The sequence below is a fragment of the Toxorhynchites rutilus genome, chromosome 2, assembly GCF_029784135.1.
Source record: "Toxorhynchites rutilus septentrionalis strain SRP chromosome 2, ASM2978413v1, whole genome shotgun sequence".
Lineage (NCBI taxonomy): Eukaryota > Metazoa > Arthropoda > Insecta > Diptera > Culicidae > Toxorhynchites > Toxorhynchites rutilus.
This window is the reverse complement of record NC_073745.1, coordinates 26,889,637-26,913,893: the sequence shown is the minus strand read 5'-3', so window position 1 is coordinate 26,913,893 and position 24,257 is coordinate 26,889,637. Positions and strand designations below refer to the sequence as shown.

The following is a 24,257-nucleotide window of genomic DNA, read 5'->3' as shown; positions in this document are numbered from 1 at the left end:
GAACACAGCTCGGTGGGAACAAAAATACCCCCGACTTGCATGTATATTTGCCGAGAGGATTTCCACAGGTACGTCGATTTTGAAGTCTGTGTTGGGGAAACCGTAAATCGGGCCAATCAAAACTTGGCAGTTAAGGAGTTTGAATATCGCTTGAAATTTTACAGTTATTCAATTGTTCATTTCATGAAAAATAATATTTTAAAAATTATGATAGACGCGTAGAAATATTTCCTATCAATTGATGCAAACATTTTTCCGATCTATTATTAAATATTCGTGTCATAAGTATTCGGCAGAACAATTGTATAGGAAAAATGGAAGTTCTTCCAGTTTAGGTTTTCATTTTCACGTCAAAAAGTCAACAAAATATAAACTTTCTCCGTACAATTACCGGCACCTAGTGGGGAGATAATCCCGAAGATCTTATAATGTTGTATCGAATTGATGAAGTATGGCAGTTTCTGTTTTCAATCAGCTGCCAAAACGCACCTCAATAAACTCGAGCGAATTCAGTATCTTTGTTTACGTATTGCGTTTGGATATATGCCCTCAACGCATACCATGAGGATATCTATGGAATTCCAGATTATCATCGATCGGAGTTCATTCTAACGATCTGCGAAGCAAAATATGGGCGTATCAATTGTAAGAATATGTATTTCACTGATGGGTCCTCTTGGAGTCATTCAACGAATTTTCTAGCACTTTCCACAGTCTTAAGTATCCTTGTTTAGTGTATATTGCTGAATTGGCAGCAATTCACTGGACGCTGGACAGCGTCGCCTCACGACCTGTTGAACACTATTACATTGTAACGGATAGTCTTAGCTCTGTCGAAGCTATTCGTTCAGTGAGGCCGGAAAAGCACTCGCCGTACTTCCTTGAGAGAATATGAGAAATTTGTAGTGCTTTAATCAGACGCTGTTATGTCATTATCTTTGTCCCTTCACATTGCTCAATTCCGGGTAATGAGAGGGCTGACTCATTAGCAAAGGTGGGTGCGATTGAAGGCGACTTTCATCAGCGTCAACTCTTTAGTCCGTAAAAATACCATCGCTAACTGGCAATGCAAATGGAACGAAGATGAATTGGGCCGGTGGCTCAAAATTATCTCTAAGGTTAGCCTCAAACCATGGTTCTAAAGTCTGGACTTGAGTCGGGACTTTATTCGCACCTTCTCCCGACTCATATCCAATCACTGTTCGTTAGACGCGCTACTTTTGCGTTTTAATCTTGCCGACAGCAATCGCTGCGTTTGTGGCCATGGATGTCGTGGTATCGAGTGTGAGTGTGAACATTGTTGCAATCTCCTTACATCCCATCCTTTACCTAATGAAAATGTGTCACCCCCCTAAACTCGAGTCGACCGCGAGTAATCGGTTTCCTGTTTTATTAACCATAGAATTAAGGAAACATGTCAATATATTCTGGTAAAAATATAGTTAAGAGTTTGGCTCCTTCAAACCTATGTAAACTGAGCCTGTAAAAATAAACGGATTCATAATAATAAATCCCAATTAAGGTCAATTCATGCATTGGGATAGATTACGTTCTTCGTTGCAAGTCTGACATATGGCATGATGCCTTGTTCATTCCATTAATTTATCGTGGACTTCCAAAATATGTGAACAGAAGAATGGCTAAACGATCAATGTATTTTACATTTCCCTCTGGAGTTATTGCATCTTCCAAGTGTACGTACTATTTGAACCGCGAATTTGCTTGATTTGATGAACTTCAGGCACTCAGTTTTGATTCTGACGTTATCGACATTATCGCAGCAAATTGTTATCAACATTTTGCCAATCGGTATACGTAGAAGTTGTGAACTGAAGACACGAAAGAATATTTTACAATGCCGTCATGAATAACGTTGTGGTGTGTTCATGCCGCTTTTAAAATCCGCAAACATTTCGGAGTACAAAAGTACCCACATCTTGCATCTATTTTGCAATGCCGATTTCCCCAGGCTCATTGGTTTTGAAATCTGTGTTGGGGAAACTCATTCCGGTCTACAGAAATGTATGCGAGTTCAAAAGCATCCGCACCTTGCGTCAATTTTGCAATGCCGATTTCCCCAGGTTCATTGGTTTCGAAGTCAGTGTAGGAGAAACACATTCTGGTCTGCAAAAATGTAAGTGAGTTCAAAAGTACCATCAGCTTGCATCTTTTTTGCAATGCCAATTTCCCCAGGCTCCATGGTTATGAAGTTTGTGTTAGAGAAATACATTCCAGCGATCGTACATCAATCGCTACGCAATCACAACTGAGTGGATTTCCTAGCGAGCATCCGCTTATACATAGGTTTGTGTTATTTCAATAGCCTGTTTTGAAAGCAATTTTAACCCTCCTGTACTCGCGTGCAAAATCATAACAAGTATACTCGCGCACGGTGTCACAGACCGAAAATTGAACTTCTCTGTAATGTTGACATTGTGTATTTTAAGGCTTTATTGGCATTTATTTGAAGAAGAGGGTATGATTGAATGAAAAAAACTCCAAAAAATATGTTTTCTTCGTCTTTATTATGTTTTAACAGTCATCTAATTCAGATTCCTTAAAATAGAGTAATTTTTGATACTCCAACACAAATAACGAAATTATAATTTTTCACTGATATTTATTAAAAGTAAGCAACTGAATATAATTCATGGAAGTATATAGAGCTATAAAATAACATAAAAACGTATTAATCGATTATGGTTTCATTGGAGTAAAGGCTGATTTAGACGATGCCAGTCAACGCTCTAGTTGAAGTCTCCAGTGAACAGAGAACAGACACTCTGTTCAAGTTACTTGTACCAGTATCGAACAAGTAATTGGCCTCTAACTTAAACAGAGTGTCTGTTCTCTATTCACTGGATACTTCAACTAGAGCGCTGACTGGCATCGTCTAAATCAGCCTTAAGAATCAGAACATAGCATAACTGCATGCTTGAAACAAACATATTTTTTACATTTCATGCAGTTGTTGCGTGTTTTTCGGGTCTTTTATCGAAGAGAAGAATATATAACGATATACTAGATAATTACCAGATGACAAAGGTTCTGGAATATAAAGTTTGCATATTTCTAATATTCTTTGTCTCTGTTTTGTTGGTAAACTAATAATTAATGCCTTTTTTAGATGGGGCATAAAAAGATGATATGAAAGGATTTCTAGGAACATCCTTTTCTTTTTCTTGTTTTCTTGTTGGTATTGTCCATTATAGAAAAATATCCCCGAAACTGTAACAGTTAAAAATTACCATAAGCTACCGATTAGTTTATAGTTTACTGTTTATAATTTTTCCACAAGTGAAATTCTTTTACAAGTGTGTATATGTATGACCATTATATTTACCGAATAACTATACGAAAGTCAAACATTTATATTGTGGGTGGGTGACACATTTTCATTAGGTAAAGGATGGGATGTAAGGAGATTACAACAATGTTCACACTCACACTCGATACCACGACATCCATGGCCACAAACGCAGCGATTGCTGTCGGCAAGATTAAAACGCAAAAGTAGCGCGTCTAACGAACAGTGATTGGATATGAGTCGGGAGAAGGTGCGAATAAAGTCCCGACTCAAGTCCAGACTTTAGAACCATGGTTTGAGGCTAACCTTAGAGATAATTTTGAGCCACCGGCCCAATTCATCTTCGTTCCATTGTATGAATCTAACGACGAATATATCGACGAATAGTTAATATATGGATCCGTTCAATCCAGTTGCAAAAGGGACTGAAATCAATTAGGAATAGTCCGGTAATAATCTTATGCATTATATTCAAAAAAAAATTCCATGCCACTAACATTAATTTATACATTTCATTCAACAATATTCTAGAATATGAAAAAAATATAGGAGGTTGTGTCCAAGATACGACCGCATTGTTGACGTAGAACTACGCTGTTATTTTATATAAGTCGCTTGTTTATACCTTCGGATATTATTCAATACTGCTGTAAAATTTTAAAAACAACTGCTTAGTAGAATAATCTCTGGAATGTTTTTTCATTGTAGAATTGACGATAATTGATTGATGATTCATTCTTGCCCTCGCAGAACAATACACTAGCTGATCATATGTCGCAATTAATTTCATGTCAATGCATCGAAAATTTACGCCGTACGCTATTCCGGTGGCCTTTTTCGCAATTGACATAGACTCGACTACAGTCGATTATATACATGTTGCACCAGCACCATTATTCCACATCTCATAACTACATCAATATATCTTTGGCACCACGTGGAAACAACAACAATGACAACACATGCAAGTATCAAATATCGTGCTACATGTTATTTAGTATTGCCTCAGTGGAATTGCACCTCTAGGCATCGTTCGTACAACGTAAACCAAGCGCCAAACAAGCGTTCGCCATAGCATGCATACAGAGTCATACCTTGGTGGCTTGAAACTACAAGGAATGTAAACACTTCTCATCATTTTGCGTTATTCTCAAAAGAAACGATTCTGTTTTTATTAGGCTGTCAAAAAAGTCCTGCGGTATTTTTTTTGAATTTTCATTTGTTCATAAAATTAGTTACAATCATCTGTTTTAAGTCAAATATGCGCCGTTTTGTTCGATGACTTGTTCCCAACGAGATGCCAACTTCATAATACCCCTGTTATAGAAGCTCGCTTCCTTATTGGCAAAAAACTCGAATAGCCAATTTTCACAGGCCTCTTTTGTGGCTAACTTCTGACTACCTAGCTCGTTCGCCATGGACAAAAACAGGTGGTAGTCACTTGGTGCAAGGTCCGGACTATACGGCGGATGCAAAAGAACCTCCCATCCGAGCTCCCGGAGCTTCTGGCGCGTCACCAAAGAAGTGTGAGACCTGGCGTTGTCTTGATGGAAGACAATGCGGCCTCTGTTTATCAAAGATGGCCTCTTCTTCATGAGTGCTACCTTCAAGCGGTCCAGTTGTTGGCAGTACAGGTCCGAATTGAGCGTTTGGCCATAGGGAAGCAGCTCATAATAGATTATTCCTTGACAATCCCACCAAACACACAGCAGAACCTTCCTGGCCGTTAATGAGGGCTTGGCCACCGTCTGAGCCGCTTCAGCGGGCTTCGACCACGACCGTTTGCGCTTCACGTTGTCGTAAGTGACCCACTTTTCATCGCCAGTCACCATCCGCTTCAGAAACAGATGTTTTTTTGCGTCAACGTGTGTGGCACCCATACATCGAGTTTCTTTGTGAATCCAAGCTTCTTCAAATGGTTAATAACGGTTTGATGACTTATCCCCAGTTATTGGCCGCTGCTACGGCTGCTGCTATGCCGGTCTTTCTCGGCTAATTCAGCGATTTTGTCGCAATTTTCGACGACAGGCCTTCCGGAGCGTGGCGCATCTTCGACGACCTCTACACCAGAACGAAAACGTTGAAACCATCGTTGTGCGGTGGAAATGGAAACTGTATCGGGTCCATAAACTGCACAAATTTTATTGGCAGCTTGAGATGCATTTTTGCCTTTGTCATAGTAGTACTGTAAAATATGTCGGATTTTCTCTTTATTTTGCTCCATATTTGCGACACTATAACTCACGATCGACTTAACCAAACAAAACACTGTCAAGGACTATATTATAGCGCGCAAAAATACCTTTCCAACAAGCTATAGTATGACTCGATACAATGAATACAACTAGAACTACGCGCTTACAACGACACCTCGCGGAAATACCGCAGGACTTTTTTGACAGCCTAATATTACTGGTCTCGAAAAAAGTTGCATTACTTTCTCATGCTCGAGTTAAGCGCAGCTGCCACCCTCAGTGGAGGAAGTTTTTCTACTGGCAAGCGAAACCTAATCACATACAACATTCCAGAACGACATTTACTTTCTTGGTGTCTAAACAAGCTCTTTTTGTTGATATCAACAGTAGCATTGGTTTATTATGATCAAGATTAGCGCAATCCTAGTTGAAGGCAGTTTTGCGACTGGCACGCGAACCCAAATAACTCATAATATTCCAGTACGACATTCACGATGCTTGGTATTCCCCAAATGATTTTTTGGAGCTCAATCTTCGCCATAACGTCAGTTCAATGCATTCATGCAATGTCAAAGGCATCAACGAAGCCCTTATGATGACGAAAAACAAACAATGTTAACTGTTTGGAAAAAGACTGAATTATGCCACACAGTTTGTACTCTGCTGTAACACCCATAGATGCGGATTCGCTGATGAGTTTGTCAAGAGCGACCGCCTTCACCACCAGCGGGGGGAGCTTGATTTTGGTTGCTGCCTGGGTAAAGGCGTTTACATTTTCGACCGACGCGCCGGAGTCGCCTACTTCGCTGTTGTTCGATGCGGTGTCACACTCGCGAAGGATCGGTTCAGTGCGAGCGCTTTTCACTACACCAACATCGTGTGCATCATTATATGACGCTTGCCTCGAAATTTGATTGCCCCTGGCAATGCGTTCGCTTTTTGCAGTACTCGAGCCTGCCTTCCTCTTCTTCTTGTTCATCACACACTACGAGAAGCGTCCAATTTATGACGCGGAAAGAAAAGCACACGATACGAATAACGCCAAAAACGCACTGAAAAAACCACACGACGATATCCAAGTTGGATTACCACTGGTGGGGTCGCATCTTAGATCGAAGCGCAGTGAAGGCAAAGTGAACTGGATTGCTCAACAGTCCAATGCCGAATGAAAGTTTGCCTCAGCGAGATCCACTGTTTATACTCTAGGCAAGTATTCCCCTTCATTGTTCTTGTTTTCCTTTGTTCATGGAGACTTTGAATCCTACGATTTCCCCTTCGCTGCTCGTCGATAAGTTGCTCGTTATTGATAGCTCTGTTCGGGAAAGCACACAAATGAACAGAACAAATGTAAGGGAAAATGGAAACGCTTAGAGTTTTCATGTATTTTATCCAATTACAAACCAGGAGATTCTAGTATATTGCATATTAAACAAATCTTAGGACATTTCTGATTCGTTTGGTATATAAATCGCCAAAATCCGTTCACGGCAAAAATAGTTATTAGCGTTAACTTTATTTCATAAAAACGTGACCTGTTTTCTGATTTGACACCCTTAATGAAAGACGTAGTTCTACGTCAAAAAATTGTAGGCAGATAAAAATGGGGTTTCAGTGTAGCGAAGATTTATTATTTTTACGTACGGGTTATGAAGCACGCACGTACGCACACAAATATCCATATATCGATGGGTTGAAGCAACTAAATATACACACACTTATCTCCGTTCTGCACTCTGTTCAACAGAAGTTAATATTGCCAGTCTACATTATCATCCTTCGTGGAGAGAGTTTTCCTACCGTTATGCGAAACCAAATCACTGACAAAATTCCAGAACATTTATTTTCTTGGTGAGCTGACGATAGCCTAGCTTGATGATTACCCACACACAGAACCTTAATGCAATGGCGTCAGTTTGATGCAATGATTGCAATGCTAGAGGCTTCAGCGAGTAATTTGGACGCGTCCGCAGCTCAATCCGAAACGAAGACATGTGACAAGACGCAACGAAGACGCAAAACAAGAACAAGCGATTGTCATTGCTTTGAATACAGAACGATACTGAAGGTTTGCCTTCCTTCCGTGCTTGAGACTTTAAATTTCTTCAGTTCATTCGTGTGTAATCTTCAAAAAGGCCCTTCGAAAACTTTACTTATCTATCATACGAGTCCTCATCCCCCATTGCCTTGAGAAAGGCATTCGATCCCTCGCCGTCCAGCTCGCCCAGCAACAAGGTTGTTCAGTCGATTTTCTCACGAAGAATGAAAGTTTGCCTCAGCGAGATCCACTGTTTATACTCTAGGCAAATATTCCCCTTCGTTTTTTTTTTCCTTTGTTCACTTTACATCTTACGATTTCCCCTTCGTTGCTCGTTATTGACAGCTCTGTTCGGGAAAGCACCAAATTGGACAGAACAAGTATGGTATGTTCCCAATTTTCAACAATTTAAACCATATACAGACTATGAGATTGTAGTGTATAACATATCAAACAAATCTTAGGACATTTCTGATTCGTTTGGTATATAAATCGCCAAAATCCGTTCGCGACAAAAATAGTTATTAACGTTAACTTTATTCATAAAAACGTGACCTGTTTTCTGATTTGACACCCTTAATGAAAGACGTAATTCTACGTCAAAAGGTACTTGTCCAAAAGAGTTACTCTTTTACTCGCGTCGGTGTGTCAGACCGAAAGTATTAAAAAGTGACACACGTCCCCTTTGTACCAACACATGCGATACGCTAAACGATGACGAACGACGAATAACGAAGCTAGAGAGAATCGCAAAGTCGAAGCGTTGTTATCTTCTGAGAAATGAACGAATTATTGATTTCTCGGTCTGACAGACCAATGCGCGAGTATAGGAGTGTTAAAGCTATAGAAAATTCAGTCATAATTAAAACTAATCATATGATAATGAAAAATTGTGCTTTTAGGTAGTTTCCATCATAAGTTCCCATTTTCAAAAAAATCGGAGAGGTTCAGGTCAGCAGCCGGCTGATTTGGGGTGGAATTGTTCATATGTAATTACCATTGCAAAATTTTATAGACAACTTGTCTTCTTGGGCAAGGAATTTAGGGATCGAACTCTCGCAGAAAACTGAACTGTTTTCGATTGAGATTGAGTTTTCGATTCATTGATTTGCTTTGAGTAATAAGGATTTGATCGAAATGTACTTCGAATGTACTTCACATTACGCATTTGAAGCAAAGAACTAAGTTGCAACTCTTGTGATTCTAGGTCAGCTTCGATTCTTATTATATTTACTGAAAAGTGCCAACCGGTCAGTTGCATTGAAAAGTAATGTTGGAGTGTTTGAATAATTTGTCCCACTCCCAAAATCGTTCAACCAAATCCACAATGTTTCAAAGCAATCGCTGCTCACCATGGGAAAGACATTTGCTGGGTGTCGATTGATCATTAAGCTGATGGGGGTGGTATATAGAACAGGAAATTGAAAAACAGAATATGGAAAAAACCGGAAGAGGGATTGTGTTAAATACCAACTTTTAGTTTAAAATAACTTAAAAACAAGAAGTGGGCTATATCTGTGATATAACCGCAAGGTAGACGTAACACTACCGTTGGCTCGGTAATCATTTATTTGAAATTGCATCTGAATCAATTCTTAATTAATGAATGAATGAATATTTTGAAAGATTGCTGAAAGTTTTTCTTTTTAATGTGTGGGAGTATGAGTATAAGTATGGAATTGTTATTAACATAAAATTCAACTCTTTCGAACTTGTTGGTGGTCCCGAAATGAACCGATGAAATTTGAGTGGCCTTGTAAAAGCAACTGAAGATGTTTGATATGTGATTCGTGAGAATAACACGAGATTTTTCATGATCACTTCATGCGTAGAAACTGAGGGCGCCATTTCACGGTGAAAACGAAATAAATTCTATATAACCTTGTGGCAATTTTTCATGAATGTTCCATGCGAAAGCAGAACAGAAACTGATGCTATTGGATTACATCACTGGAACACCAAGTCGAATGCGTAAATGGGTGCGAATATTTCTTTCGCTCGGACGCATTCACACGTAAACAATTTTTTCATGTCTATTCCATGCGAAAGCAGAACAGAAACTGATGCTATTGGATTGCATCACGGGAACACCAGATCGAATGCGTGAATGGGTGCGAATACTTCTTCGCTCGGACGCATTGACACGCAAACAATTTTTCACGACTGTTCCATGCGAAAGCGAGTAAAAGTACTCACGCCTTGCCTGTGTCCGCTATGGTTTCCCAAACACTAATGCAAGCGAGCCAAAGGAATCACAGTTTGCATGTATTCGCTATGACGGTTTCTCCAGGTGCCTAGATTTTGCGTCCGTGTTCGGGAACACATTGCAATCACCAATCATCATCAATGAGCTAGATTGTTATGACTTCAATAGCTTGCTTTCAAAGCAATTTTTAAGCTATTGAAACGATTTTTTGGACCAATAAGTGACAATCATATAACTCGTTGACATTTTATCTTTCGGATGAAGTGATTATTATACCACTCCATTCAGCCGGTAAAGAGGTATTAACGTTCAAAACCTTGCAGTCCAGCGTCACTCTCTCGCTTTCGAAACTTTGAACTAACACCCCGGTACAGAAATGAAAGACGTAGTCCTACGTCAAAATAAAATAATTGTACCGCCTTGTTAACTGAGGATCATGAACAACCCTTACTGTATTCCTCAAAAGCGTGACCGAAAAAAATCGCCAAGAAAAGAACTGAAACAGAAGCATCCGCTCAGACAAAAGTGTAATGTCACAAGTAGGCTTGAAATATTGTTAAGCGGGAGAAATAACATGGCTATAAATGCCTCACAGGAAAAAAGGGTAATTTCTATTATTAATTTTTTTTTTTTCGTTTCGTTTTTCGAATTTTTTGACGTGGGACTACGTCTAACCGGAATATATGGAGGGTAAAATGAAAACCTAAACACAGAACATGCAGGAAAAAATGAAAGATTTCGAATGCTTATAGCTCGAACATTTCGTACTGGATAGGAGAGATGTTTGCATCACTTGATAGGGAATATTTCTACGCATCTATCGCAACTAACAAAATGTTGTTTTTCATTAGATAAACAATTGAATAACTGTAAAATATTAGGCGTTATCTAAACGCCCTAACTGCATCGTTTTGATTGGCCCGATTTACGGTTTCCCTAACACAGCCATCAAAACCAAGCAGCCTTGGGGAAATCGGCATTGCAAATACATGAAAGTAGGGGGACTTTTGTTCTCATCGAAAAATGTTCCCTAACACAGTCTTTAAAACCAAGCAGCGAAATCGGCATTGCAAACACACGAAAGAGCCTAGAGGCGAGTGAAATGAAAAGTTTAAACCCTCTTAAAGCCAAAAAGAAGAAAAAGAACACACGAAAGTAGGGGGAGCTTTTGTTCCCACCAAAATGTGTTCCCTAATAGAGATTTCTAAACCAAGGTGCCTGGAGAAATCGGTATTTCAAATTCATGCAAGTCGGGGGTATTTTTGTTCCGACTGGAATGTGTTTCCCTAACACAGACTTCAAATCCATGAAGCGTGGGGAAATCGGCATTGCGAATTCATACAAATCGGGGGTATTTTTGTTCCGATTGAAATGTGTTTCCCTAACACAGACTTCAAAACCGAGGTTTCTAGGGAAATCGGCTCTGCAAATAAATGCAAACTGCGAGTACTTTTGTCCTCGCTTGCCTTTGTGCAGAGTGGAATATGTCTGTCCTAACATGATCTTCTAAACTTAGGAACCTGGGAAAATCGTGCAGCCACTAGAAGCGAATGAACTTCCCAGTTTCAAGCAAATTCGAGATTCGAGAAGTATGTACACTTTTGGAATGTAAACTTCAGAGGGAAATGTAAAATAAAATAATCGTTTGATAATTTTTTTTTTGTCTTTATTGGAAAGATTTTCAGCCTTAGGCTGGTTCATCAAACGTTTGATAATTCTTCCGTACATATATTTTGTTCTAGTCATCATACCAAACGTAAAAGGTCCGTCATTAAATTTACTTGTAACGAAGAACAATCAATCACAATAAATGAATTGACTTTACACGGCATTTGTTAATTTTTTTCACTCACAGAGCAAATATATTGAACTCAATTGAATTTGGAAACTGTTTCATTCAATCAAGAATTTAATCAATACAAACGAATGATTGCTAAGCTAAGGTAGTTCCACGTGAACCTTGCGGTTATATCATAGATATAACCCACTCATTTTTTTTGAGGTCAATGTAATGAGGGCGAAGTCCCCATTTCACGAGGATAAGCAATCGATGCGGCTCCTAGCCGGCGAAATGACGCGATCCGAGTCGGCCACCGACCCATCGTCGGAAGTGGCGGCCTCTCTCAAGCAAACCTGTGTTCCACTGATTGCCCGGTTAGTTTGAACCGTAGGATACGATCCTTCGGTAAGGTTCGACCGAGCTACCTCGCCTCTCATATTCTCAACTATTTTTCTCTGTGGGTTCGACATTGTTGTAGCCCCAGTTATTTTAAGCAACTTTGCAGAACAAAGTATTTTCCTATCTTTGAATACAACAGATTTAGCGTTTTTGTTCTAAGTTACATTAGAGTCACCATGAAAAAACCGTTTGTTTTTTGCTCTAACTTTTATATTTCAAATTTTGTCTTCAGAAGTCTTTTAGAGCGTATCAAGCATTTTGCAATGCGACCGTGCAATGGTCCAGGGTATCCATTTAAGTGGAAATTCGCATCCAGAGCACGACAGTTTTTCTCCAGACAAAAACTGTCTTCGACAAAGTTGTTACATATGATGGAGCGCCTATTTTCATGTTGTCAAAAATAGAGTGAGTGCACGACATCTAACTTGCCGTCGTTTGAGGATCGTTGCCAGCTTCTCTGCCATGAAACACTTGAAAGGCAGTACGGAAGGACGTTGATGTTCCGAATATTCCCGCCGAAATTAATTTCTATGCACCAAACAGAATATTGCGACAGCGGTATTCCTCACAAATTGATGCGCGAAATGCAAAAAAAACATATCCAAATATCAGAGAGGTGTCTTTTTTCTTTTATGAGTTGTTTTTTCAAAGTTAACATGTTTTCAGTTTTCGTTCAATATTCCAATGCGACTATAATACATCTATGCAACTAGAATCCAATTTTTACGCAAGTGTGGTCTTTTTTAACACGTTCGTCGCCCAACGTGACGTTTTTGAGTTTCTTGCAGGGTCCAACATGTGAATAAATTATTAAATGGAGGTCAAACTTAGTTTGTAGACAACTTTTACATAATTTAACAATATTTTTCTTAATTTGAAGACGAATGGACAACAATAACACATGCCAAGGACTTATTATATGGGTTTCGCAAAAAAACAAAAACTGCAGTTCAAACCATCCGTACTATAAATTAATAAAAAGTATAGTATAAACATTATAATAATTTGGTTATGATTTTATTATTTTTCTACACATCCCATAGTTACCTATTCTATTAAATTCCTTATAAAAATCCTATTCAATTTTAACGAGGAAAGTGTCACCCATATCTGGGTGACGGGGCGACGAAAGTGTTAAAAGAAGACCAACTCATTGACTTCAAATTGATATATTGATCATCTGAAGCGGCCCAGTAGTTTAAAAGTTATGAATTTTCAAAAAAAAAATCATTTTTGGAAAAAAGGGGAAAAATGATTTTTCGTACCATCGGTTTACTTTGAAAAACTTTAACTCAAGAGCAAAAAATAACGCCACTCTGAATTTTGGATATGTTATATAAAAAACCTTATTTTTCAAGAAAAAATATGAAAAAATATAGCACCCTTGGTCCCGGGACCATGTAAACTATGAAGAACAAAAACACTACAAAAACAACATCCGATTTATCCGTAAGTGTAATATTTTTTCAGAGAAGACTAGCTAGCTTGGCTTTAATTTGATATGTTGATCATCAGAATCGGTACAGTAATTCAAAAGTTATGAAATTAAGAAAAAAGACGGGTGGGTAATGTCTGGGACATAACCGGAGTGACGTAGGACTATACAAAGGGGACAGCTTTTGCTAAATATATATTTTAAATATATTGTTTTATTTTCTTCTCCTACGTGAATGGAAAAATGGATTAGTTTACTGTTTACTCTTTATGAACATGTTGGGGGTTCTGAAAAGAACCTTTGGTGTTGTGTTTTTGCGTTTTTTTTTTACAAACATTCTCAATTTTTTCTCACTATCTTATAGTTGATTCTTGATTTTTTTTCTAAAGGCTTTGTACTTATTAAATGTTCAACGCCGGGCATCTTTCGGTGTATGTTCATATCGCACAATCAAAATGATGGCTGTGATAGGGAATGCATAGGTGGTCATCTGCTCATTCACTATCATATATTTTACTATTGAGTACATTACCGTACCTTAAACTGTGGTTTCGTAGACGAATGAATTGTAAGATTTGTAGTCTCTGCCAACAAAGTGAATAAAAATGAAAAAGAACTGAGGTTTTGGAGACGAACTCTACGATCTGTCGAGAAACAAACGAGCTATAAGCGTTCTGAAAAACCAACAGTAGATACAGGGACGGATGCCCTTCGGATTAAAGTCCTTTAAAATAAGAACAGGGCAGCAGGAAATACATAGCTCATCATGTTGCTCCTTAGTTATTTTTCTATACAATGCAGATGTAACAGATGTAGAAAGCATTGAACTGTATTTCGTAAACTCTTTTCTGGAAGGTTTAATGGCCCTGAAAAGCGCCATGTTTTATGGAATGGTTCCAATTTAGAAAACTTAGCACTCGTGGTTTTGAAAAAAACAGGAAGTGGGTTATATCTATGGTATAACCGCAAGGGTGACGTAGGACTATCGTTGATTTAGAGATCATTTGTTTGAAGTTGAATCTAAATCCATCCTGAATGAATGAATAAATAAATATTTGGGTGACATCAAACGAGAGTGTTACGTTGGAGCATCAAGGTTTTATGCATCCAATATTGGATACAAAAAACCTTGTTCTGAAGAATAATCTTCAGAAGCTTTCCTGCTAACTGCACTTGATTGACAAATCACAAAACCAAATGTATGTGGTCGCAGTATTATATGGATCTTCTTCTTGAATGGCGTTAACGTTCCCTGTGGAACTTTTGCCGTCTCAACGGCAAAACAACGCCTTGAATGTACTCTAAAGTGGCAAGCTCTAGAATACGCGTGACCACAGTGCAAGCCGGAAGAATTTTCTTTGACGAAAAATCCCCCAACCAGAACGGGAATCGAACCCGAACACCCGGCATGATAGTGTGGGACGCTAACCACTCGTCCACGGCTGCACATATTATATGGATAGAAAACATTAAAATAAACTCGCTTGAATGTAATTTTCAATTCCAAGGGGAACTGGCAGATTATTTTTCAGCACCGATCATTTCTTTCCAGGTTTCCTCTCGATAACCAGCAAACGAAAAGAGTTGCGCGCGTGTATGTGTGTGTGGCGGCTGCTTCTATGTCTTCCCGAGGAACCGTATTTCGATGCTGATACTCTCTTGGTCACGAGAGTATCAGCATCGGCTTTTCTGCGCTCCCTCACAGTTAAAACAAACTGATTGCATTTCAGGTCAGTTCAGGCCAGGTAATGAATCCCTCGATCCCTCGCCGTTCAGCTCGTTCAGTAACGATGTTGTCTTGTCGATGTCCTCAGGCATCGTGCACAAATTACGTAACGCTAAAAATCCGAATTCTGAACCACCTCTCCCCCCCCTTTCGTAACGCAATTTCCTATCTCTAATAAGCAGAAAGTAACGCAACATCTACCCCCTCCCCCCTTATCGCGTTACGTAATTTGTGCACGACGCCTCACGAAAAATGAATCGGTTTCACCACCACAATATCATTTCAGTATGCTTTTCGTGCGTGATTGAATCGAGAGAAGGTGTGGTTTACGATGGCAATTTGGAAGGCAAACTAGAGGAGAATGAACTCTCTGAGTATGAAAATTTCGGCGACTGAGCAATAATCGATTGAAAATTATATAATTTTCGCGATACGAAACATTTTCCGTTTTTCATGTTATGCATCCAATATTGGATACGAAAATATCCTACTGATGGGAAAGAATAATCTTCAGAAGCTTTCCAGCTAATTACACTTGATTGAAAAATTACGAAATCAAATGTATTTGGTCGCTGTGTTCGCCATATAATTTGAAAACATTAAAATAAACTCTTTCGCATGGATGTATTCTTCAATTCCCAGGGAACTGGCAGATTATTTTTCAGCAACGATTAGATCTTTCCGGAATTTTCTCGATGCTGTATGGCATCCAAACGAAAATTCTCGTTTTAGTTTGGCCTGTAAAAAACTTTTCTAAACTCTAATCCATCAAATTTGGAGCCCTGAAAAGGGCCGTTGATTATATGCTAAGCTAATATAGCACCCTTTCCTTGGATTCGATGGGCCAGCTGAATGTCCTTGGGCATGATGTGACACGTTTTACGTGGATAGCACACAAATTTGTATCTTCGAATAAGCCTCCTGCAGCGTCATAACCGCGGAACTTTGGAAGCGCAAGTCGGTTTTGAGTTCCTGAGCAATTCCACGATCCAAAAGCTGCAAAGGTAGCTTGCGGATTAGCAATTCGGTCGACTTCCGATAGCGATGAATTTCACGCAAAGTTCCCGGTCGATAGCGATGTGGCTTCTTCACCTATCCTGCGGCTGGTGAGCTTATCCGAGCTGCTTTCGTGTGCCTTACCACTGAAAGACTAACTAGCTATCTGCTTGGTCCCAAACAAACGAGTCGTCACGGTGCGAGAGTAGAGTAAGAAATGAACGAAAGCAAAGGAAGCGTCATTTTATAAACCATAAAAGTATAGAATCTAAACCCCACCCTTATTATATTCGTTGCTTACCCTGAGAGAGAAACGAATAACATCGAAGTAAGTATACAGTAATGTATTTGAATCCGGACACTTTGCGTTACATTTAATACCATACCGCAGCCACAACATTTTCTGCATGTTGAATTAATGCGATTGATTAGTAACTATCAAGAAACTATCAGTAACTATATTAGCAACTATTAATCGCATAAATTCAACATGAAAAAAATGTTATGGCTGTGGTATGATATTGAATGTAATGCAAAGTGTCCGGATTCAAAAGCATTACTGTAAAAAAGAGTTAACTCGACTGAAATTTTTTCGGTTCGGCCTGCAAAAACGAAATTAAGAGCCCCCGCCGACTGCAAACTGACTTGTCGACCGATAGTTCGGTCGGCTTCTTAATCAGTACGGAGAAAAAAAGTCTGTAGTGTACAGCATAATGCATAGACGTAAGTATGAGCTTCCCCATCTCACATTCCAATAAGATTAATGGGTTTCCAAGTGGGCGCGCTACATACGGATACGAATGATTTCAATAACCTGTTTTCGAAGCTATCATTAAGCTATTGAAACAATTTTTCGACTCAATAAATAGCAATCATATAACTCTTGGACATTTTATCTTTTGTATGAAATGATTATCACTGTTCCGTTGATCCGAGGCAGAATGAATCACGCTTAAAGAAGGAATGGATTTTTTTCTTGGAATTTAGTCAGCAGAAATAATGCCCTTTCCCAACAATTAAAAACGACAAACGGTAAACAGTTTCATCAAAGTGATTTCTTCGATATGGGGATATATTCACTACAACATGTCATATATTTCATATTCTTCATTATCAAATCCATATCCATGGCACCTATCGGTATCGAATTATCATCGACACCACGATTTTCGCTAAATGCTCCTTTCAGTTCGGCCTGTAAAAAACTTTTCTGTACTCTAATCCATCAAATTTGGAGCCCTGAAAAGGGCCGTTGATTATATGCTAAGCTAATATAGCACGCTCTCCTCGGATACGATGGGCCAGTTGGATGTCCTTGGGCATGATGTGACGTGTTTTGCATGGATAGCACACAAATTGGTATCTTCAAATAAGCCTCCTGCAGCGTCATAACCGCGGAACTTTGGAAGCGCAAGTCGGTTTTGAAGTCCTGAGCAATTCCACGAACCAAATGCTGCAAAGGTAGCTTGCGGATCAGCAATTCGGTCGACTTCTGATAGCGACGAATTTCATGCGAAGTTCCCGGTCGATAGCGATGTGGCTTCTTCACGCTTCCTGCGGCTGATGCGCTTATCCGAGCTGCTTTCGTGGTGCCTTGCCACCGAAAGACTAACGAGCTGTCTGCTTAGTCCCGATGAAACGAGTCCTCACGGTGCGAGAGTAGAGTAAGAAATGAACGAAAGCAAGGGAAGTGTCATTTTATAAAACATAAAAGAATCGAATGTAAACCCCACCCTCTTTATTGTATAAGCTTACTGTATACTCACGAATATAATAAGGGTGGGATTTAGATTCTATACTTTTATGGTTTATAAAATGACGCTTCCTTTGCTTTCGTTCATTTCTTACTCTACTCTCGCACCGTGAGGACTCGATCTCGTTAGTCATTCGGTGGTAAGGCACACGAAGTCAGCTCGGATAAGCGCACCAGTAGCAGGATAGGTGGAGAAGCCACATCGCTATCGACCGGGAACTTTGCGTGAAATTCATCGCTATCGGAAGTCGACCGAATTGCTGATCCGCAAGCTACCTTTGCAGCATTTGGTTCGTGGAATTGCTCAGGACTTCAAAACCGACTTGCGCTTCCAAAGTTCCGCGGCTATGACGCTGAAGGAGGCTTATTCGAAGATACCAATTTGTGTGCTATCCATGCAAAACACGTCACATCATGCCCAAGGACATCCAGCTGGCCCATTGTATCCGAGGAGAGCGTGCTATATTAGCTTAGCATATAATCAACGGCCCTTTTCAGGGCTCCAAATTTGATGGATTAGAGTACAGAAAAGTTTTTTACAGGCCGAACTGAAAGGAGCATTTATCGAAAATCGTGGTTTCGATAATAATTCGTTACCGGTAGGTGCCATGGATATGGATTTCTTAATGAAGAATATGAAATACATGACATGATGTAGTGAATATATCCGAAGAAATAACTTTGGTGAAAATGCATTATAAAATTATTTGTGTACGAATGCTGCAATCGATAGTCGACTCTAATTTGCGCTGGGTAATTTCCTCGGAGGACTCGATTCCTCCTTTGAGCATTAATAATCTCTTTCTGGCAAAACGATGTGGTATTAATCACATTATTTGAATGATAGAATGAAGTTTTCTGCCAATTTCCTTCAACCTCCAAACGTATCTTTCTCCCGTTTGTCGTTTTCGCGTTCGCTAATCCTTTCTCACAACACCCATTTCTAGTTTGAGAAATTGTTGAGTAAACTTTGTTTGTCAGTGCGCGTAGAGCGGGAATTCCTAAAGATTCATTGCACCTCTAATAAATTTCCGAAAGACGTGGTCTTACGTTGATCGCACTTGATTGAAAAAATCCAAAACGAAATGTATTTGGTCGCAGCATTATATGAGTAGAAAGCAAATAATCGCTCGAAAATGACTTGATTTTCGCGATGTGAAACATTTTCCGTTTTTCATGTTATGCAATATTGGATATGAAAATTTCCACTGATGGGGAAAAAAATATTCAGAAGCTTTCCTGTTAATTGCGATTGATTGAAAAATAACAAAACCAAATGTATTTGGTTGCAGTGTTATATGGATAGAAAACATTAAAATAAACTATTTCGCATGAATGTATTTTTCAATTCCCAGGGGAACTGGCAGATTATTTTTCAGCAACGAGAATTCCGCGCGTGTATGTGTGTGTGTGTGTGGCGGCTGCTCCGATGTTTCAAGCGGAACCGTGGCATCACTCTCCTCCTAATGGATTCCCTTTTGGCCTTAGGTGCACAAACAGGCTCTTGGTGACACCGTTCATCAGCGCTTTCATGATAAACGAAATTAGCTTCACAACAACAGCGACAACATGCTCCAATCGCTGTTCAATCATAACTGAGTGGGTTTACGAGCGGCGCTTGCTTATATACCGATTGGTGATTTCAATAGCCTGTTTTGAAAGCAATTTTAAGACTATTGAAACAAGTTTTTGGATGAAAAAGTAACAAGTATATGACGCGTAGACATTTTATCTTTCAAATGAAGTGTTTATCATACCATTTCGTTCAGTTGTTTAAGAGCTATTAACGCTCAAAATCTCGGTCTCCGGCGTAACGCTTTCGTTCTCTAAAGTTTGGTTTTACACCCCGGTATAGAAATGAAAGACGTAGTCCTACGTCAAAAACCATTTCGAACGCCCTCGATGCCGCCTTGTTCTGGATTTGTCACCGAAACAGTTTGTATAAAGAACAAAATTTTTCCTTCTTCTACCTGCTGCCGTTTTGCGATTGCGTTTGTCACTCGCCACTCGCTACAACTGCCTGTTGTTGTTTTGATGTCCACCGAACCGAATGTGGTCTGTTCTGAATGCGGGTTTTCTTATCGTCGCGAGCAGCTTTGCCAGCTAACTCGATCACTTCGGCGGCCGAAACTATATAACGCTTACTAGGTGGACTGGTGCACTGGTACTAACGCGCTCGGCCTAGCTACCCTTGCGGAGCAATTGGCGAATACACCTACGGGGAATTGCCCTTCCCTTCACTTTTCCTCCTTTGTCATGTCCAGACATGGCTGCTTGTGGTGGTTTGTTATGTGATGTGATGCGAAACGATGTGGTGTACTGTTTCGCTGAGAATGATCGTTACGGCAGCGGAGCGGGGATTTTTAAGTTGACTGGCTGGCTCGAGAATTACGCATGTGTGAGACTGCGACCAATGTTTCGTTCATATTTTTTCTTTTTCCTTTCCAATCGTGCTTCATTGTATTTCACTGTTGCTCTGGTTGCCCGTTTTAGTCGGTACGATTTGAGGAGCACAAAATGGACCAATCAAAAATGGGCACATAGTGCATTTGGACAATGCTTGATATTTCACAATTATTCAATTATTTATCTCAAGAAAAATGAAATGTTATTCGTTATGATAGATGCGTAGATATATTTCCTATCAATTGATGCAAAAACCTTTGCGATCTATTGAGAAATGCTCGAGTTATAAACGTTCCAAATCTTGCATTTTTTCCTATTTGTTCAGTGTCTATGTTTTCATTTCACCCCCTATATCTTCCGGTTAGACGTAGTCCTACGTCAAATAGAAATTTCGGAAAAAAGGGGAAAAACGATTTTTTGGACCACCCTAAAATGGAAGTGGATACCCTAGTAAAATATAGAGAAATACGGGTCTGGTATTTTGCGATAAGGAACAAAACTACTGCTTTCCACAGAAATCTGAGAACCACTATATCGGTTTGGCATGGAATGGCTGTATGTGTAGTACTTTTATTAATGTTCTTGAGCCTTTTGATACCTTTCTTTAAAAAACGCATTTGTCGGAAATAACCTTTTCACAGCCGTGTGAAATAATTCGTCCCCCAAACCGAAAGCGTGTGCAAAGTTTCATCCCACAGAAAATGGTTGGGTGTTTGGAAGGAATATCACTCATATACTCTCGATGGAGGAATTTTGAAGATGAAAAGCAAACAGACAAGCTTCTTATTCCTTATCAGGTCATCGTGATTGAACTCTAGTGCCATCCATTTGGTCTCAGTCTATTTAGCTCATGGGAACAAATCTATCATTTCGAAACACGAACCCTATTTTTGCTAGTGGATAATTTACTGGAACAACTTCTTCCATTCTAGTGCAAACCATATTCGCACATCGCAAGCGGTCTGTGGTTCAAGAACAACAACACTGCGTCACTTGCATTGGATGCACATCGTTTATTAAACCGCCCACCGTTTGTTCAGACAACCACATCGCCAACAGCCAATTATAAATTCTGTTGCAGCCCAAAACCATTGAACCGAGAGGCACTTCGAATTCCGTTCCACACAAATGAACCAATTCGATGTCGCCCCTACCGATCGCAAATTGTTTAATACACATCGTTATCACTTTCATTTCGCCCACTCCAAGATCCAAACAGTTCGCTTCAGCAATTGCGACAAGGAAACGTGGGGTAGGATGATTGAAATGTATGAATTTGCCGCCTTCAAACTAAAAAAAGAAGTGTTATTGTATAATCTGATACACGTCGTGATGAAGGCGGTTGATATGAACGAAACCGTCGACTCCAATCCGAAACGCACACAGTGCAAGCAAGTGCGTTGCTTTCATCTCTGCGTTCAAGTGTTCTCTTGTAATTTATGTTCAGTGCTTTGTAAATCATTTGTATCTACCCCGCTCTCTCTCTCTCGGTTCCACACATAACCACCCATCAATCATTACATAATTAATTACTTATTAGCCGGCATCTTCAAAATGTGTACTCTAGCGTGTCCAAAGTTCATTGTTTTTATTTCTCTCTCTCTGCTTGTGCTTACTTTCCACAGGGCTTCAACATACACATCAATGGTAGCTTCCACTGCTGCCTGCGCTACAAACAGCTGCACAGCCTTCACGAGCAGCTGAAACGGTCACTGCCCACACTGGTGCTGCCGAGCTTTCCGTCCAAGAAGCTGCTTCCACTGACGCCGGGACAGATCGAACAGCGGAGGATTAGCCTCGAGCGGTACATTCAACTAGGTGAGATCCGATTTCGCGACTCTGGTGTGCGGTGCTCCGGATTGTTATTCTTTTTGACGTAGGACTACGTCTTTCATTTCTATACCGGGGTGTAAAATCAATGTTTCGAAAACGAAAGCGTTACGCCGGAGACCGAGATTTTGAGCGTTAATAGCTCCTAAACAACTGAACGAAATGGTATGATAAACACTTCATTCGAAAGATAAAATGTCTACGCGTTCTATACTTGTTACTTTTTGATCCAAAAACTTGTTTCAATAGTCTTAAAATTGCTTTCAAAACAGGCAATTGAAATCACCAATCGGTATATAAGCGAGCGCCGCTCGGAAATCCACTCAGTTCTAATTGAACAGCGATTGGAGCATGTTATCGCTGTTGTGGTGAAGCTCTTCGTTTATCATGAAAGCGCTGATGAACGGTGTCACCAAGAGCCTGTTTGTGCACCTTAGGCTAGACATGAATCCATCAGGAGGAGAGTGATGCCAAAAACGGTTCCCCGGGAAGATCTCGAAGCAGCCGCTACATACACACACATACACGCGCGGAATTCTTTCCGTTTGGATGCAATTCAGCATCGAGAAAGATCCGGAAAATAATCTGCCAGTTCCTCTGGGAATTTAAAAATACATTCATGTATTTATGTAAATAGTATCCATGTAACACTGTGACCAAATATGTTTCAATCAAGTGCTATTAACAGATGGTTATCGAGTTAGCATTAACCACTGGTGGGCTTCCAGTATCGAGGAAAATGTGGAAATATCTAATCGTTACTGAAAATAATCAGCCAGTTCCTCTGGGAATTTAAAATTACATTCATGTGAAAGAGTTTATTTTAATGTTTTCTATCCATGTAACACTGTGACCAAATACATTTGGTTTTGTGGTTTTTCAATCAATCGCAATTAACAGGATAGCTTCTGAAGATTATTCTTCCCCATCAGTAGGATATTTCCGTATCCAATATTGTATGCGCCCGCAATCGATTCTTGCTCTGTCGCCGAAAGTTCCGAGCTCAGAGAGTTCATTCCCCTCTTGTTTGCCTTCCAAATTGCCATCGTAAACCACACCTTCTCACGATTCAATCACACACAAAAAGCATACTTAAGCGATATTCTGGTGGTGAGACACATTCATTTTTCGTGAGGACATCGACAAGACAACATCGTTGCTTAACGTGCTGGAGGAGGTGGACGGCGAAGGATCGACACATACACGTGCAGAATTCTTTCCGTTTGGATGCCATTCAGCATCGAGAAAGTTCCGGAAGGATCTAATCATTGCTGGGAAATAATCAGCCAGTTCCTCTGGGAATTTAAAAATACATTCATGTGAAAGAGTTTATTTGAATGTTTTCTATTCATGTAACACTGTGACCAAATATTTTTCATTCAAGTACTATTAACAGGTGGTTATCGAGTTAGTATTAACCACTGGTGGGCTTCCAGTATCGAGGAAAATGTGGAAATATCTAATCGTTACTGAAAATAATCTGCCAGTTCCTCTGGGAATTTAAAATTACATTCATGTGAAAGAGTTTATTTTAATGTTTTCTATCCATAAAATATCCATATAATACATTTGGGTTTGTGATTTGTCAATCAAGTACATTTAGCAGGTTAGCTTCTGAAGATTATTCTTCAGAACAAGGTTTTTCGTATCCTATATTGGATGCATAAAACCTTGTGCCTCCAACGTAACGCTCTCGTTTTCGAAGTCTCCCAAATATTCATTTATTCATTCATTCAGAATGGATTTAGATTCAACTTCAAACAAATGATCTCAAAATCAACGATAGTCCTACGTCACCCTTGCGGTTATACCATAGATATAACCCACTTCCTGTTTTTTTGCAAGATATCAATTTGCATTCGATACTCTTTCGATTGTTTGGAAATTTTAGCTTCTTATGTTTCTTGTGTTTAATTATGGGCCCTATTCCATAAAACGAGACGAGCAATTTGTCTCGTCTCGTCTCGGCTTCTGTCACTGTCGAAACGAGCAAAATATCCCATTCCAGTACACTAGTTTCATTGAAATGTTTTATTTGGTAGACTGGAGAGACTTCAGTCAGTTTTTCTCGGTATGATCAGTGATGTCAGATGAGGAGACATGTTTTGACGTAGGACTACGTCTTTCATTTCTATACCGGGGTGTAAAACCAAAGTTTCGAGAACGAAAGCGTTACGCTGGAGACCGAG

The 24,257-nt window shown here is 39.7% G+C and overlaps 1 protein-coding gene across 1 annotated transcript in view; it reads left to right on the top strand.

Annotated features, from left to right (window-relative positions):
• The window catches only part of LOC129765325 (sorting nexin-17), a 47,896-nt gene that overhangs the window by 4,989 nt on the left and 18,650 nt on the right, over positions 1-24,257 (top strand). The window contains exon 2 of the mRNA XM_055765502.1: positions 21,864-22,056. Within this exon, the coding sequence (XP_055621477.1) occupies positions 21,864-22,056 (193 nt within the window). The remainder of the gene's footprint in view (positions 1-21,863; positions 22,057-24,257) is intronic.